The sequence below is a fragment of the Amblyraja radiata genome, chromosome 31 (genome assembly GCF_010909765.2).
Source record: "Amblyraja radiata isolate CabotCenter1 chromosome 31, sAmbRad1.1.pri, whole genome shotgun sequence".
Taxonomy (NCBI): Eukaryota; Metazoa; Chordata; class Chondrichthyes; order Rajiformes; family Rajidae; genus Amblyraja; species Amblyraja radiata.
Genome location: NC_045986.1, coordinates 29,679,471 through 29,695,719, shown reverse-complemented (window position 1 = coordinate 29,695,719; position 16,249 = coordinate 29,679,471). Strand labels below are relative to the sequence as shown.

Below are 16,249 nucleotides of genomic sequence, written 5' to 3'. Positions count from 1 at the left end.
GGGATGGATTTGCTGGCTGCTGTGGGGCTGCAGGCATCTCCTGTCGTGTGGGAACTCAGTTAGCGGCAATATTTGAATGGTTGAGTTAAACACCCTGGTGTAACGACATGTTGCCGATGGTTGTCCTATGTGTTGACTCAAATACGCTGCCACAGGCTGCAATTCAGACTCGTGGACTGTTCTAGTTACAAATGTATCTCAGGGCTAGAACTCCGTTGTTATCTGGCCAAGACCTGCATGTGAGGAGCAAGAGGGCAGGCAGGAAAAGGGATAGGTCCACTCAAGGGAAAAGGAGGGATTGTCTGCGTGGAGCCATGGCAGTGGGCGAGGCTCTTAATGGGTGCATCACATCGGCTTTCATAAGGATATGGATGACAAGACAAATAAAACTAGCTTAGGCATAAACGATAGAAGGTAGTGATGGAAGGGTGTTTTTTCTGACTGGAAGTCTCTGACTAGTGGTGTTTGCAAAGATCAGAATTGGGACCTGTTGTTTATAATAAATAAGTTGGATCAAAACATAAGTATGTGTAGGAATAAACTGCAGATGCTGGTTTACTCCGAAGATAGAGACAAAATGCTGGGAGTAACTCAGCGGGACAGGCCGCATCGCTCGTGAGAGGGAATAGGTGACGTTACAGGTCAAGGAAGACCTGTCTGAAGAAGGGTCACAACCCAGAACGTCACCCATTCCTTATCTCCAGAGATGTTGCCTGTCCCACAGTATTACTGCAGTATTTTGTGTCTATCTTCGGTCAAAACATAAGTAGTCAATTTTGTAAATTTACAGAGCACACAAAAATTGGAAGATTGGTGGATCATAGGGAAGGTTGTCAAAGGATACAACAGGCCAGATAAGTTGGAAATATCGGCAGATAAATGGCAGGTGTGAGGTTATGCATTTTGGCGCAAGTCAAGAGCGTTTATTGTCATATGTATCGGCAACAGTAAAATTAAATTCTTCCTTGCTGCAGCTTTCCAGGCCCATTAATGCAAAACACACACAAATACATACAATAATCAATAATACAGTAAATTAATAATAATCAGTAATACTAGGTAATGAGCAGGTAATATAAGTGCAAAAACAGGAGTCAAATGCAGGAGGAAAGTACACAGTAAATGGCAGGATCCTCTCATGCATTGATGTGGAGAGATGTTCCCGGAGAGTGGAATGCAAGTACACAGGCTGGTAAAGAAGGCATATGGCATGCTTGCCTTCATCGGACAAGACATTGAGTATGAAAGGTGGCAGGCAGCTATAGAAAACTTTTGGTCGGCCACTGAGTATTTTGTGCACTTCTGCTTTTCACACTATAGGCAGGATGTGGGGTCTTTGGAAAGGGTGGAGAAGATATTCACCAAGATGTTGCCTGGATTGGAGTGTATTAGTTATACGGAGAGTTAGTACAAGCATGGAGTATTTTCTCTGATGCGTCAGTGGCTAAGGGTTGTCAGAAGTATATAAAATGACAGACATAGATAGGGTAGATAGTCAGAATCTTTGTCCTCAGACTGGAAATGGCAAATACTAAAGTAAATAGGTTTAAAGTGAGAGGGGAAAGTTTAAAGGAAATGTGCTAGGCAGGTCAGTGGTATGTGCCTGGAACTGCTAGTGGAGGTGGCAGACAGATACAATAGCTGTGGGTAAGAGACATTTAGATTGGCACATGAACAGGCAGGGAATTGGAGGGATACGGACCATGTGCAGATAGTTGAGATTAGTTATACTGACATCATGGTCAGTGCAGGCATGGTGGACCAGACCTGCTCCTGTGCTGGGCTTTTCTTCGGTCTATATTCTAATTGCGGCAAAAGAAGTGCAGATACAGGAAGTCGGAAATAAAAACAAAATGCTGGAAAAAAAATCAGCAGACCAGGTAGCATTTGTAGACGTAAAAACAGTTAATGCTTCAGGTTAATGACCTTGCATAGATCTGAAAGTTAAATTCTGTTTCACTTTCTAGAGAGGCTGTATGGCCTGCAGAGTAGTTCCAGCATTTTGTTTTTATTTCTCTCTCTTATTAATTTCTTCTCACCCCCCCCCCCCCCCCCCCGAGATGCATTCTGTAAGAGAAGGCTGTCCAAATCAATGCTGACATGATCAATGTATTGACAAGCTATCTTACTACAATGACTTACTACGAGGAGATTCTAGCATCATTGCAGCAGTTGACCAAGTTGGAACAGCAGCTCTCGTTTTTTTTTAATCTTCCATGTCCAGGGTCCCATTTATCCCACCTTAGAATATTCATCTCAATTTATAGGAAGGATGCTGTCAAGTTGGAAAGGGTGCAGGGAAGATTTACAAGGATGTTACCAGGACTCGAGGGTGTGAGCTCTAGGGAGAGGTTGAGCAGGCTGGGACTCTTCTTCCTTGGAGTGCAGGAGGATGAGGGGTGATCTTATACAGGTGCATACAATTATGAGAGGAATAGATCTGGTAGATGCACAAAGTCTATTGCTCAGAGTAGGGGAATCGAGATGCAGAGAATATAGATTTAAGGTGAAGGGGAAAACATTTAACAGGAACCTAAGGAGCAACTTTTTCACACAAAGGGTGGTGGGTGTATGGAACAAGCTGCCGGAGGAGGTAGTTGAAACAGGGATTATCGCAACGTTTAAGAAGCAGTTACACAGGTACATGGAAAAGACAGGTTTAGAGGGATATGGACCAAAAGCAGGCCAGTGGGACTAGTGCAGATGAGACTTGTTAGTCGGTGTGGGCAAGTTGGGCCGAAGGACCCGTTTCCACACTTTATGACTCTACAGAATGGTAACTTAATATGGAATCCTTCTCCTCCAGGAATCTCGGCCTTGATCGCTATTCAGTAACTCGTGCACTGGCTTACGTTCAAACTAACTATCAAATGACACACCGGGCTCCAGCACAACTCATTGGAACTAGCAACACAGTGGGATTCTGACTTTGTATTCTAGGCCAGAAACTATATGGAAATAGTACTGCATCTGTTTTTGAGATTGCATACAGAATGACTATGCGACTTGGAAAATTCATTGTCACTGGATATGCTCTACCTGATAACCTGAGGAGCAACTGGTGTAGTGATCATAAAGTGTGATTATGGAAGTAAATTGAGGCACTGGAAAATATCATTGTACCTAAAGAATCAATTCTATTTGTCCCCTCATATCTGCCGATCTCTTGAATTAAATGCAAATTGTCTTTTGAATCCTTTTCTTCTATCACTGTTATACATTTCTGTAAAATGTTGTCCACAGCTACTAAAGTATGAAAATCATGCACAACTTCTCTTAATCTTAACTCAATAAAATTTAAAATGTATACCCCTTGCTCTTTCAATACTTCACCAAAGTATATAAAGGGAAAAATTGGACAAATCTTTACTCAGAATTTTATAGTGGAGAACGTCATGTGACCCATTCTGTGCATGATAGCTCTGTGTTATCTGCTTTGTTCCCATGCCAAGATCTCACCCCATCACCCCCAAAATGCATCCATTTATAAAGCGACTACAGATTCTGCTTTCACAATTAATTTGAGAGCTCTGGCAATCAAAGCAGCTACATTCCTAATTTTCACGCACCTTTCAAACTTCTGAAAAATACCCTGCTAAAAGCTAAAGTTTCATTACTACAGATATCAAGACAGTCTCTTAAATATCACCCTGAACTTGCATGGAACGTATTCTCCACTGCAAGTCAAAGGAACATATCACATTACACAAGAGGCTCCTGTAAGGCTAGAAAGAGAAAATGTTAAAGCATGCAATGGAATTTTTTTAAAGTTTTCATCCTGCATCGCAGCTGCAAAGATCAAATCATAATAATCCTGCAGAAATCTAGGGTATTTATTGTATTTGTTCACCGAATGCGGGAATCCCTAGATACGACAGAATACTTCTTGTCCCCCAGCTGTACTTGAGAAACTGGCGGTGAGTCACTCCTTTGAATTTGTAATAAATCCCCTCAGTAGTCAGGTAGGGAGGTTCAGATTTGGGCCCAGCAGCAATGTAGGAACAGCAATACATTTTAAAGTCAGGTTGGCGACGAACTTAGGAACTTTAGATGGGGGAACGGGAGTTCTTGGATTGAGTCGAGCTTTAAGTGATGGAGCTACACATATCCAGGCAGATAGCAATGATTCCATCACATTCTTTTCTTTTGCCTTGATGAAAGATCATGAAAGGATTTGGGCAATCAAAAGAGTCAGATCATCAATTCACTTGTGACCTTTTAGTCCGTATGAGTTAGATGGAGTTACACGATTTCGTAAGTAAGCTGCCAATTGGAAGAAACATCAAACAGATGTTAAACAGCTCGAGGTAAGTATACTCCCTATTCTGCTAACTGAACAGCACTGGCAGAAGCAGGGAAAAATAAGACCTTGATCTTAAAGTTTCACAGCGTGGGTGAGCAGAATGGCAGATTTTTTACTTCAAAGGCAACAAATTTAGAATGTCATTAAAAGTTAGTGTGGATCATTTTCATTGATGTCATATCCTGCACTGTTACCCCCTTCCAAGGTCAATGGACTCCAGATCAGCACCACAGCGGGCTTCAGGAAACAAAATGTTACACATATCCTGATATACTTTGGCGCTGAAGTGAAGATGGTTGAAAGCTTCAAGTTCCTAGGAGTAAATATTACCTGCAACTTGTCCCGTGGGCTAGCCATATCAAAGCAATGGCCAAGAGAGCACACCAATGCCTCCATGTCCTTAGAAGGCATAGGAAGTCCTGTATGTCCCCAACAACTCACCAACATCTACAGATGCGCTGTAGAAAGTATTTTATCAAGTCCACTACAGCGGTGTATCGCTGGATGTACCCCAAGATCCCTCTGTACAAGCTTTCTGTAGCAGCAAGTTCTCTAAGCTGGTGACACGACCTTCCCCTTTGTTCCTTATCCAACCCCACTACCCCAATGATCTTGTATTCCAAGGAACCTTTGATTCAGTGGTACTGGCCTTCTCCTTTACCACAAACATTTTGCTCCAGGATTCTTTAGAAACAAGTAACTAGCTTTACTCCACTTTTATTAAATCAGCCTAGCAAAATTGGCAATGCTCCAATTTAAAATCTGTGCACCTATTTTATCTTTGTCCTTTCAAATAACTATGCTAAATCAAACTGAATTATTATCAGTAACACTGAAATGCTCTCCCATCTGTCCAACCTCATTCCATACGTCTCAAAGCAGAATTTTACCACTTCATCTTCTGGGCTTTATAGATAAAGGCAAAGAAAGAATGTCTTGATTGAAATTCTTTGCCTGATGCGCTTTTTATAATTACTGTATCGTAATTACTGCTTGTGCAATTAAATTCCACACCTCGCTCCTCCGTCTCAATTATTAGCATTGTATGCTCATTGCACACTTCTACACGTATGCAAAAACAGACAGAGTGCTGGGGTAACACAGCGGGTCAGGCAGCATCTCTGGAAGATGTGCACAGGTGAGATATGGGTCGGGACTCTTCTTCAGACTTTATACATTTGCCTGCAATATTGCCGACCAATTTCCCTTAATCATTTGGAGATCTAAAATACAATCCAAACAGTGCGACTGCCCATTTGCTGTTTTTTTAAAAAGTTTGATTCATAAAGTCTCATTTGATGATCTTTCTAACATACTATCCCTTCTCTGGGCTGTGATAGTTTCTTGAACACATGTTGCCTTTCCCTTAGATAGAATGCTTTTCCCTTCCTTTGCATTTGAATTTGAATTTCCCTTCCTTTGCATTTGAAAACTCCCTAACCAGAGTAGCTTGTTATTTCCGCCCTTCTTTAAATCAAGTTTCCATCGCACTTGCAATGTTATATTTTCACATTTCAATCAGTGCACTCAACTATTCTGCTCGCACCAAACTCCTCACTTTTACAGATACTGCAAAGAGCCAGACTCTCCCTTGTTGATTTTACATGCTTTATTTGCTCTGCCTTCCAAACTCACTCATCTAATTCCTTACTTATATTTTCAGATCCATTCTTCTATCTTCTGAACCATGTCAAATGCATAAAATCTGCCTGAACAGCACTCGCAGACGTGTCGTGCTGAGGTGCAACCACTTTGATCTACCTGGTTTCCACATTCCCCAGAATTTGCCACAAAGTCCTAAACATCAAAAACCCTTCCTCTTGCTCATTCACCCTGGCCTCACTGTCATCGGCACTACCCTCCACTACCCTCCAAAAGACCAAATTACAACTCTTCTTTTAGGAAAGAACTGCAGATGCTGGTTTAAATTGAAAATAGACACAAAATGGTGGAGTAACTCAGCGGGACAGGCAGCATGTCTGGAGAGAAGAAATGGATGACATCACCAATTCCTTCTCTGCAAAGATGCTGCCTGTCCCGCTGAGTTACTTCAGCATTTTGTGTCTAAATTATGTGTCTAAATTACAACTCTTGGTCTGCTTCTTAATCTCTTTCCCAACTCCTTAAATTCTGCTTGCAAGATTTCATTAAATGTTTTACTTTTGGCACCGACATCTTTTGTTCCTCTCCCAAATTTTCTGCAGTCTCTCAGTGATGTCCTTGAAACTGGCAGGAGGAAGACAATGTCTGCAACCACAAAACAATTCCAGAACCTCTAAGAACTATGCTCTCTTGAACTTTCTCCTGGTGTTCGTCTGCACAACTTGTCTGCTTTTAATGCCTATCTTCCAGTGATCTATTTTCCTTCAACCTGCATTCACTTGAATTGCGAGATAACCACCCACCGAACACACAACCCACTCCACCTGAAGAAGAGTTATGACCCGAAACGTTGCCTGTCCATTCCCTCCAGATACTGCCTGGCCCTGGGAGTTTCCTAAAAAATACTGTTCTGAAGAAACTAACCCCATGTAGTTGAAGCAGCTTGAGTTCCATGGATGGCTTTTTGATCTTGCTCATTTGATTTGCTAAGGTTTAAACCAGGAAATATAACGGGAATGCATTTATTCATAACAAAACTGATTTACACTCTTTGCTCCTGAAATATCGATCCCAGACAGGATGGTACATCCTAAGCATCGCAAACAACAGAACTGTTGCTCTACATTCCTTCAGGCTGCAAAACATGCAAATTGCACGAGGTAAAGCATTTTACTCCAGCTATCCAATCATAGAAGGAATATCTTCTTTGTTTATTAACACATTGGCAGCAAATGCATTAAGTTCTTGGATGAAAATCCACAATTAAAAAAGATTATTATGGTAAAATGGATTTGCATGTATAAAGCCAAGCGCCTAGCCGATTCTTAGCTCAGTTGAGAACGTTTTGCTCAAATGAGACAAAGGAAAGGTTGGGAAAGAAACTGGTTAATATGTAAATAAATTGATCAATTAAATCTCCAGGAAAATATTATTGTTGAGGGTGATATCAAATGTGAATTCATTTGGTGAAAAGATTAATTAAATCAATTTGAAGGGATATTTTAAAACTTTCTTTAGGAAGACACAGATTAATTAAGGATAATCGGCATGAATTTGTCAAGGGACTAACCTGAACACAATTTTTTTGAGGAGGTAAAAAGGCCTATTTGATGTGATCTAGCAGGTCAAGCAGCAGCTGTGGAAAGAGAAACAGAGTTAACATTTCAGACCGACCCTCTGAAAGGTTAACGGTGTCTCTTTCCACAGATGCTGCCTAATCTGCTGAGTGCTTCCAGCATTTTCTCTTTTTGTTCCAGATTTACACCTGTAGTTTTTATTTTAATTTTCATTTGACATGGTCTACAATGCGTTTTGCAAAGTGTGGACAAGTTCCACACAACAGGCTGGTCAGTAAAAATTTATGGAATTACTAAGAGGGTGCAAATTGGATTAAACGTTACGTCAGAGGTTGAAAAGAAAGGGCTAATTAATGGTCGAGAGGTTTTGCATCCGCAGGGCTGTTTTAATCCGGGTAGTCCAGAGCTCAGTTCTGGGTCCATTATATTTATAAGTAGATATTAATGATTTGGATGTAAATGGGAGCATTGTAAAGAATTTGCAAATGATAGAAAAACAGAATCATTTCACAAGTAGTTCACGAGAACGAGAAAGCTTTAGACTGCAGGATGATAGATGGTCTGGTCAGGAGGGATGAAAAGTGACAAAGATAATTTCTTCCAGACAATGTAAAGTACCGGTACTTAGTTTTGGACGATTCACATGGCAAGGAAACTCAAATAGATGAGAAGATATTGACAGATGTGTAGCGATGGGAGTGTATTTTATGGATCCTTAAAAAAGACTGATCGAAAGTTGTTTTAAGAACATATGGGACATTTTCCTTTCTTAGCAGATTACAGGGACAAGGAAGTTATGCTAAATGTGTTTAGTTAAGCCACAGCTCATGTAAGGTGTGCACTTCTAGTCATTCACCATTTTACAGGAAAGATGTGAGTGTGCAGAAGAGGATGTTGCCAGGACTGGAACATTTTAAATTGGAGATAAAAGATTGGATAAGTTAAGGATGTTTTACATGGAACTGAAGAGGCTGAGGGGAGATTCTATGATTTAAATGAGATGTGTACAATAAAAGACGCCTAGATGAAATAAACAGGGAGGACATTTCCCTTAATGAGTGATCAAAACTCAACATCATTTGTTCATGGAAACAAAAATATTTTCACCCAGCCTCAGGTTCTGAAAAGTTACAGGAGGATTCAATCCTTAATATTTAATAAGTCCTTGAATGTGCACTTGAGAACTGCAACCTGCTTGGATTACAGATCCGGAGCTGCTAAGCAGCATTAGCTTTCTTTCGACCTAAAGCAACATGTCTCATCCTGCGTTGTATATTTTCTGAGATTCTATGATCCAACTGTAAACTGAGGAGATGAGAGATGTCAAAGTGGGGAAGCTTGAGATCTTTTATTAACGATTCATAAGTGATTTTACTGTGGAGGGGGGAAATGGTACATTTGTCTTCTAGGTGGTTCTTCATGATGGTATAGAAAACAATAAATTGGGAAGTACAGTGGGATGTGAATAACAATCCTCCATCCTTGAAGCAGAGGCTACAAAAGAGTCGCATCAACATGGCATTAACAAATTAATCAATGAGCAAAATGAACTTATATTGTCAGAAGTGCCTCCCATGTTTAAGGGTGTAATATCAAATCGACTGCAAATCCATTCCCGTTTCTAACCATTTGTCTTCAATAGACACATGCAGGTAAAATGTACCCAGGATCCCAGACATGCATACAACATGCAGGTCAAAGGGTAAGAAGGGAGGAAAAGAATAGGGTAGTTGGCCCAGGCATAAGCGGTTAATACGGGGCAATTACCTGTCATGGCTGGTCCTGGGGTACTGAGAGGTGGGAGATGGGGGTACCCAGGGGGCCCCATCATTGAAGCAGGAAGGTTTTGTCTGGAGTCAATGTACAAGCTTCCTGTGTGAGAAAGTGGTGCAGCAGTGAGAAATCACCACTTCAGTGCAAATAAACACACCAACAGTCTGAAACAACCAGAGCCAGCATCATGGTCAGATCCAAATGAATATATACAAGACCTGATCCTTAAAAGAAGAGCAGTTTAAGGAAATAAAGAACTGAAGACGTGCGTGTTATTTCTAATCACCTATAACAATTACATTTATTTCTGGAAGACAAGCTGGAGAGCAACTAAAGGTTTTCTTTCTGGTCGCTTTGTTTGGGAAGACTAATTAATGTAACTCTAAAATAGTAATTCATTCGTTTTTTCCGATGTAACACAAAATTTGATGATTAAAAATATTACTTTACGGTTCCGCTGAAGAACCAGATTAATCCCAATACTTTTTGCTTATTTCTATCACATACGAGTTGGTTTTAAATTTGGAATAAGATTCAAACCAAAAATACACAAGAAATGTGCTGTACTTTCATCTTCGTGCCTGCGCGTCAATGCGATCTTACCAGCAGGTCAGAGTCTCCTCCGAGATTTAAGAGGTCCTTGTGAAATGAGTTTAGTCTGATTCAATTCCGCTCCAAATGTCAAAATTATACTCAAACACTTTGACGTGTGCCTCTCAAATTGCAAAGGTTACACACATGACCCGTGGGAGAATGCAACAGAGATGATGAATTCAAGCTCCTCAGGATATAGCTCTACTCTGCTCTTGGTTTGTTGGTATACCCAAGAGTAAAACCGAAACAAGACAAGCATTCCATATCCCAACACCAAACTTACTTCTCAATTTAAAGCAAAAGGTTTCTTTAGAAAAGATCAAAGAAATAAATGTCCTTCAACATTTCTACTTAAACTACTGTATTTCTATATATATTTTTAAAAAAATACTCGAGTCACTTCCACTAGGCTCATGGCAATCTTCTTTCACGGAACCCAATTACGAAACCGTCAACCACAGAGCGAGTGCACTTTTGGATTCTGAAATAACATACACGTTTTGTTTCAGGGGTACCGCAGTGTCGTCAGTGCAGTGTTACATTTTGCTGTTCTCCATCACCGTATCCCAATAATTTGCTGACTGTTGGGGTAACTTATAGCAACCAAATAGGCATAGCACAGAGATGGTGACAGGAGAATCTGCGGGGATGTTAATGGCCATATATGAGAGAATAGGTTGCAGGGACGTTGTGGGACAATTACCTACAGGGAGGGATAACAATTCAGGACACAAATCCATACTCACATCTTGTGGATGATTGAATCACAAGTCAAGCCAAATACCACTTGCGTGCGGACAAAGCAATTAGCCCAATAGTAATGCACCAGCGTGCTCATTCATTGCTCATGTGTGTGAGGAGCAGTCAGCAATTCAACTGCACCACATCCACACCCAATCCCACCCTCTCTCTCTCACGCCCTACAAGCTCAATAACTCAGTGATATTGTGGTCAGTAGACAAGTGGAGTTTCTTTTAGAATTCTTATATTAATTTTATTTCTAGACCTGTAGTATATTGAAGCCAATTATAGCCTTCTCTCTTCGGCTAAGACCATACAGGGAATTGAAGGGGGTGTACATGACACGGGTACTTAAAGTGAGGCATCAAAATGTACCAACTTAAAATACTGAGATTAAACTCCTTTTTTTGTAGATGATCTTTTTGGCCTCTTAGTGGACAGATTATCCATGCCGTGTTGTACTACATCATTAATTTTGAAAGTTTAGAACAACATAGGAAATAATAGCCATGAAACCTGTCGGCAAATAGTTAATTGGGAAAGGAGAAAGCAGTTGCCTACAAAGCAAAGCCCATAAACGAAAGCCGTCAGAAGTAAACTGAAAGCAGAAAAGCTGTCAGAAGTAATTAGAAAGCAATGGGCAGTGGAATGAAAAAGCCACTAAACAGCTGCAAACACATAGTGTGAGCTACTGAAGGGCAGATGAGCGGTGAAAGGGACACACAAAACGGCCAAAAATAGGAAGCAAAACTGTGGGACGTTAAGCTTGGAGGAACCTGCAAGAATTAAAAGAATGTTGGTCAATGGAAACAGAGCAGAGAAGCTGTTAACAATTAAAATAAAAGCAGTTAATTTCAAAAGACAGTTACAATCAGTAGGTGCTAAACTTGGATAGCAGAAAGCTGTAAACATAAATGGTAGGTTAGAAGTTAGAGAGTAAGGAAGAGCGTCAGCAGGTTCAGCTGAATTGCAAGCATGTTGTTAACAAGTAATGTAATGTGTGGCACTTTTCAGATTTCTATATTGTTGCTTCACTAAAACTGTTGACCTAAAATCATTAGAAACCAGGTTGAAAATCTGGTTGGTTTTTTTTGCAAGTTGAGTTCATTTTCACCACACCCTCTTTTCATTCATATCGAGAACCAAACAGAAGCACCGTGTTAAAGTTAACCTAGGGCATATTGATAGTCCTGCTAACTTGGTTTCAAGGATGAAGTAAAGTTTGCAATCAGGTTTGCAATGAGTGATATTCAGAGGCTGATAAAACCAAACTCGTATCCTTTGCACAACAATGATGGCTGCTTTCCCTGTCCTTCCAAAATAATCAAAACGTATAAAAAGTGAACAGAAATTTAAAGCAAAGGTGGCCTGCTTCGCAATTTTTCTGCTGTGGGCAAACTCTGTACAACAATTTACTGAATTGCCATGGCCTAACAAACAAAAGGTTAACCATCTTTTAAAGCTTCACCGTGTGAATACCTTATCGCTAAACTAAAAAGTTGTAACTAGCTCTACTTGTTTGGAGTCTATACCTGTACTGATGTGCTGGTTTGGTTTCTGCGTATGCATTGTGTTGTGACAAGCAGAGGGCTGCATGTTCCCTTGTGACTGGATCAGACCAGTTTGTGTGAAGAACTGGTTTAGGGAAGAACACAAGTCCGCAAACTGAACGGGATCGAGTGACCAGTTATTGAGGTCCGCCTGTTTCATACTCTCCATCAGACCTGCGGATAAAAGGCACGACAGAGCGTTAAGGAGAAAACCAGGGAAACACGAGGCTAAAGAACCAATGGGTCCACAGCCTGAGAGGCAAAGCAGGTATCTAAATAAAATTATAGCAACATAAACAAATGGTTTAACAAAACAAAATTAAAATTAAAATGCTCATCCCTAATTCAGTTACACACATTGAGGAAGAAGGCTATCAGCCAAATTTGTGTGCACAGGAACAGGTTGGTTTTTGAATGTGTGGTCATTTTGACAAACAGATTAACCCAATAATTCCAGAGCCTGAGAGACCAGAACTAGTGTGTAGGAAAGAACTGCAAATGCTGGTTTAAATTGAAGGTAGACACAAAATGCTGGAGTAACTCAGCGGGGCAGGAGGCATCTCTGGAGAGAAGGACGTTTCGGGTCGAGACCATTCTTCAGACTGAATGACTTACCTTGGAACTGAGGGAGAAACTGCTAGCAATACGGAAACTCTCCTTCATTGTGTCCACATTCATGCACTAATCAGAAGGAAAGGCTACAACAGTCATAAATCCATCAGGCTGAAGAAAGGTCTCGACCTAAAAAGGTCACCCATTCCTTCTCTCCAGAGATGCTGCCTGTCCCACTGAGTTACTCCAGCATACCCCAGAGACCAGAACTAAATGTGTACTTGCAAGATATTACATTCACGAGTGAGACTTTACCATAAAATATTTCTTCCCCACAACTTATTGCAATACTCAAATTGTATAACATTATAGCCAAAACAACTATGCCTTAACCACCCACAGCTAAAAGAATGTGCCCTAATGTACAATGTGCCCAACTATAACACTGTGTAGGTCTAAGGAGTTCTACAGAACTTCTGGGTTTTGTTATATTTTATAAATTGGCAGGTCTTCATTTCGAACTATCTGCTTACAGGAAGCAGCTGCACCTTGGACAGCTCCATTTGGCCCATGGTCCACATTACCAATGACTTACCTTGGAACTGGGAGAGATCCACGTCAGACCAATTGAAACTGCTAGCAATACGGAAACTCTCCTTCAGAGTATCCAGATTCATGCACCAATCAGAAGGGATGCCTACAACAGTCATAAACCCATCAGAGCATTAGAACAACAAGGGTTCAAGTTAAATATGATTAGTAACATTGCTCTGAAAATCAAAGCCATTCTCTCTGTCAACATTTTATCAACTTAATTAGTTCACCGTTCGTGTAGATTTGAGCACAAACATAATTTGATTGTTTTACAAGGATTGTAAATGTCAGGAATTCACATCTTAGAGTGCTGTAAATATTCAACAGCTGCATTTATTCAAGGCTACAGATTTTTAACAAGGGAATCAGGAATGTGACACTTGGAATGGAAAGCGATCTTAAGGCAGAGCACCAGTAATGATTTTAATGAATACAATATGCTTATTGACCTACTTCTGTTCTCATTTCAAATATTATCAAACACAATGACTTGTTTGCTTAATGCTTCCAACAAAACATCTGTACAATAGAATTTAAATCCTTGATATTTTAGGGGTGCTTAACCAACATCTTCAGTGTGGTGTATCTGTTTGCAGCAAGATGTAAAACAATATGCACTAAATTGTCCCCACCACTATCAGTGATTGACAGTGAGCAGAATTAAATCAATAGGCCCAGGATCACAGAACCTGAAATTAAGTGTCTTATAATATAATTTAGAGAGTTATTTTTTTCAAGTTGTTTGAACAGCCAATTTATCATCAGTTCCAGTTACAGAAGCACAACTGTTACGAATGCCAATTGTCCTCCTACTAATCACAATCCAGTCAATGGTACATCATTAAATGTAATGGTTTGATTAACAATGGGACCAAATCCTTGTTTGTGCACAAATTCAATAAAATATTGACTGACCTTGTGGTCAAAGGTGTGAGCAAGTACGATGACAAATTTTAGAAATAATCTTTCATGCCCTTTCAGGATGTCCCAAAACAGTTTACAATCAAAGTAGTAATTAGGAAGTCTCATCGCTGTTGTTGGAAACACAGCAGCTAATTAGCATGCAGAAAACTTTCTTCAACGCCAATAATCAGGTAAGCTTTATGTAAGCAACGCTGGAAAAATATTAATTAATCAGAACAACAGGGATTCTAACACAAGTTTTCATAGTGAGACATTGCAATATTTTGTTAACATCCATTTGAGGGGGCAGATAGAGCCCGAGATTACATTTTCTGAAATATGGCATGACAAACTGTACAGAACTGGAGCACCAGCCTATTTTCCCCAAAGTCTCTAGAAAGTGGGTCTAAACAGTTTTATGATGGCATCACAGCTGCCAAATCAGATACATTCTAGCTAGATTTTGGTTGTGGGTTGGTGGGTAAAGGAAGGGACAAAAGATTAAGGGAAAATGGAGAGGAACAACTTTACTTCGGATCTCACAGAGGTTGCATGTGATTGTTTGGCATGAGGATAATCAGGCATAATTCATTCTTCTCTAGATAGTCTTCCTGAGAAACTGCATTTTAATGCATTTTCTTCCCCCTAGGAGGAGGCAAAAGGCTGGATAGACTCCAAATGTGGTCCCATTCTTTACTCTATCTTCCAAAAGACAATGGTTTTGTTTAGTTTAGAGATACAGGGCGGAAACAGGCCTATAGGACCATCTTGTCCGCACCAACCAGCTATCCCTGCACACTTACACTATCCCACACACTCACACACTAGGGACAATTTACAATTATATCAAGCCAATCTACAAACCTGTATGCCTCTGGAATGTGGGAGGAAACCAGGTCACAGGGAGAACGTACAAACGCCGTACAAACACCTGTCGTCAGGATCAAACCTGGTTCCCTTGCGCTGTTTACTAGGCAACAAATCTACCGCTGCGCCTCCGTGCTGCCCTATAATTAAGATTATCCTGAAATTGCAGTGCAAAGTTAAGGAAAATGGACTCACCGATATTACAGGCCATGTGTTGTTGCTGTTGGTGGTGGTGGTGGTGCTGCTGATGGTGTTGCTGATTCGGCTGATGCTGTGGATGTTGATGGTGTTGGTGATGTGCGTGCTGCGGGTGGATCTGATGTTGCGGCAGTTGCACCTGTGGCCCTCCCCCACCGCCTCCAAGGCTACTTGCATGGCTGTTGGACAGGCTGTTCTGTCCACTGTGCGGATGGGTGCTGACAGTACTGTTGGGAGAATGCTGGTAGGAACAAGCAGTGTGGGTTGGCTGTGAAGCCTCAGAAGGCAGGTTGATCATCCCTAAAAGAGGTTCGATATTATATTAGTGAAATAATAATCCTTATGTATTAACTAAAATAATCTTCCCTGTTTGGTAATATTCATAGGCAAGAACAATTAATCACAAATCTGAAAAATTCTACCACTGTCCATCACATATGACATTTCAATATGAAAAATGTTTGCTGAATTCTAGGTTTGTATTTTAAATGTGCCTCCGTTAGATGGAAGGCAATGCATTCACAATGTTCACAGGACTAAGGTTCTGGGAGTCAATGAGTCAGATATGGGAAACATATACAATGATGTACGTGAAGAAAGGACAATTTGCATGAATGTGGTATTCTTGCAATCAACTGATTTCAATAGGAAAAAAAAAGATAGTTGTATGATTAAGCTAAAGTGATGGTACATTTTGTTTAAAGTAAAACTTTGACCTCAAATGGAAATATAGTGTCAACGAATAGCAATGTGGCAGAATAGTAATTTACACGAAGTCCAAGCTCTTTACAGGAAACTTCATACTAGTTAGAATGAATTGTAAACAGCTGCAATTTGCCACACAACAAACTCCTGATACCAATCACATCACCATGGCTGGTTGCCAAGAGCAAGTACTCTTCCCCAGAAGGAAAAACAGTACTAAAGGACCAGTTTTCGCCTTATTCGCTGTATACTTAATTTAATAGTATCCTGTCTTGTATATGTCACATTAA

General features: G+C 40.4%; 1 protein-coding gene across 9 annotated transcripts in view; it reads right to left on the bottom strand.

Annotated features, from left to right (window-relative positions):
• The window catches only part of foxj3 (forkhead box J3), a 79,372-nt gene that overhangs the window by 9,689 nt on the left and 53,434 nt on the right, over positions 1–16,249 (bottom strand). For 3 of the 9 annotated variants that reach the window (XM_033048406.1, XM_033048407.1, XM_033048408.1), the window contains 4 exons: positions 15,252–15,554; positions 13,288–13,389; positions 12,123–12,314; positions 9,250–9,354 (listed from right to left, as the gene is read on the bottom strand). In XM_033048406.1, the coding sequence (XP_032904297.1) occupies positions 9,250–9,354; positions 12,123–12,314; positions 13,288–13,389; positions 15,252–15,554 (702 nt within the window). The remainder of the gene's footprint in view (positions 1–9,249; positions 9,355–12,122; positions 12,315–13,287; positions 13,390–15,251; positions 15,555–16,249) is intronic. The other 6 variants (XM_033048412.1, XM_033048413.1, XM_033048409.1 and 3 more) reach the window with 3 other exon arrangements.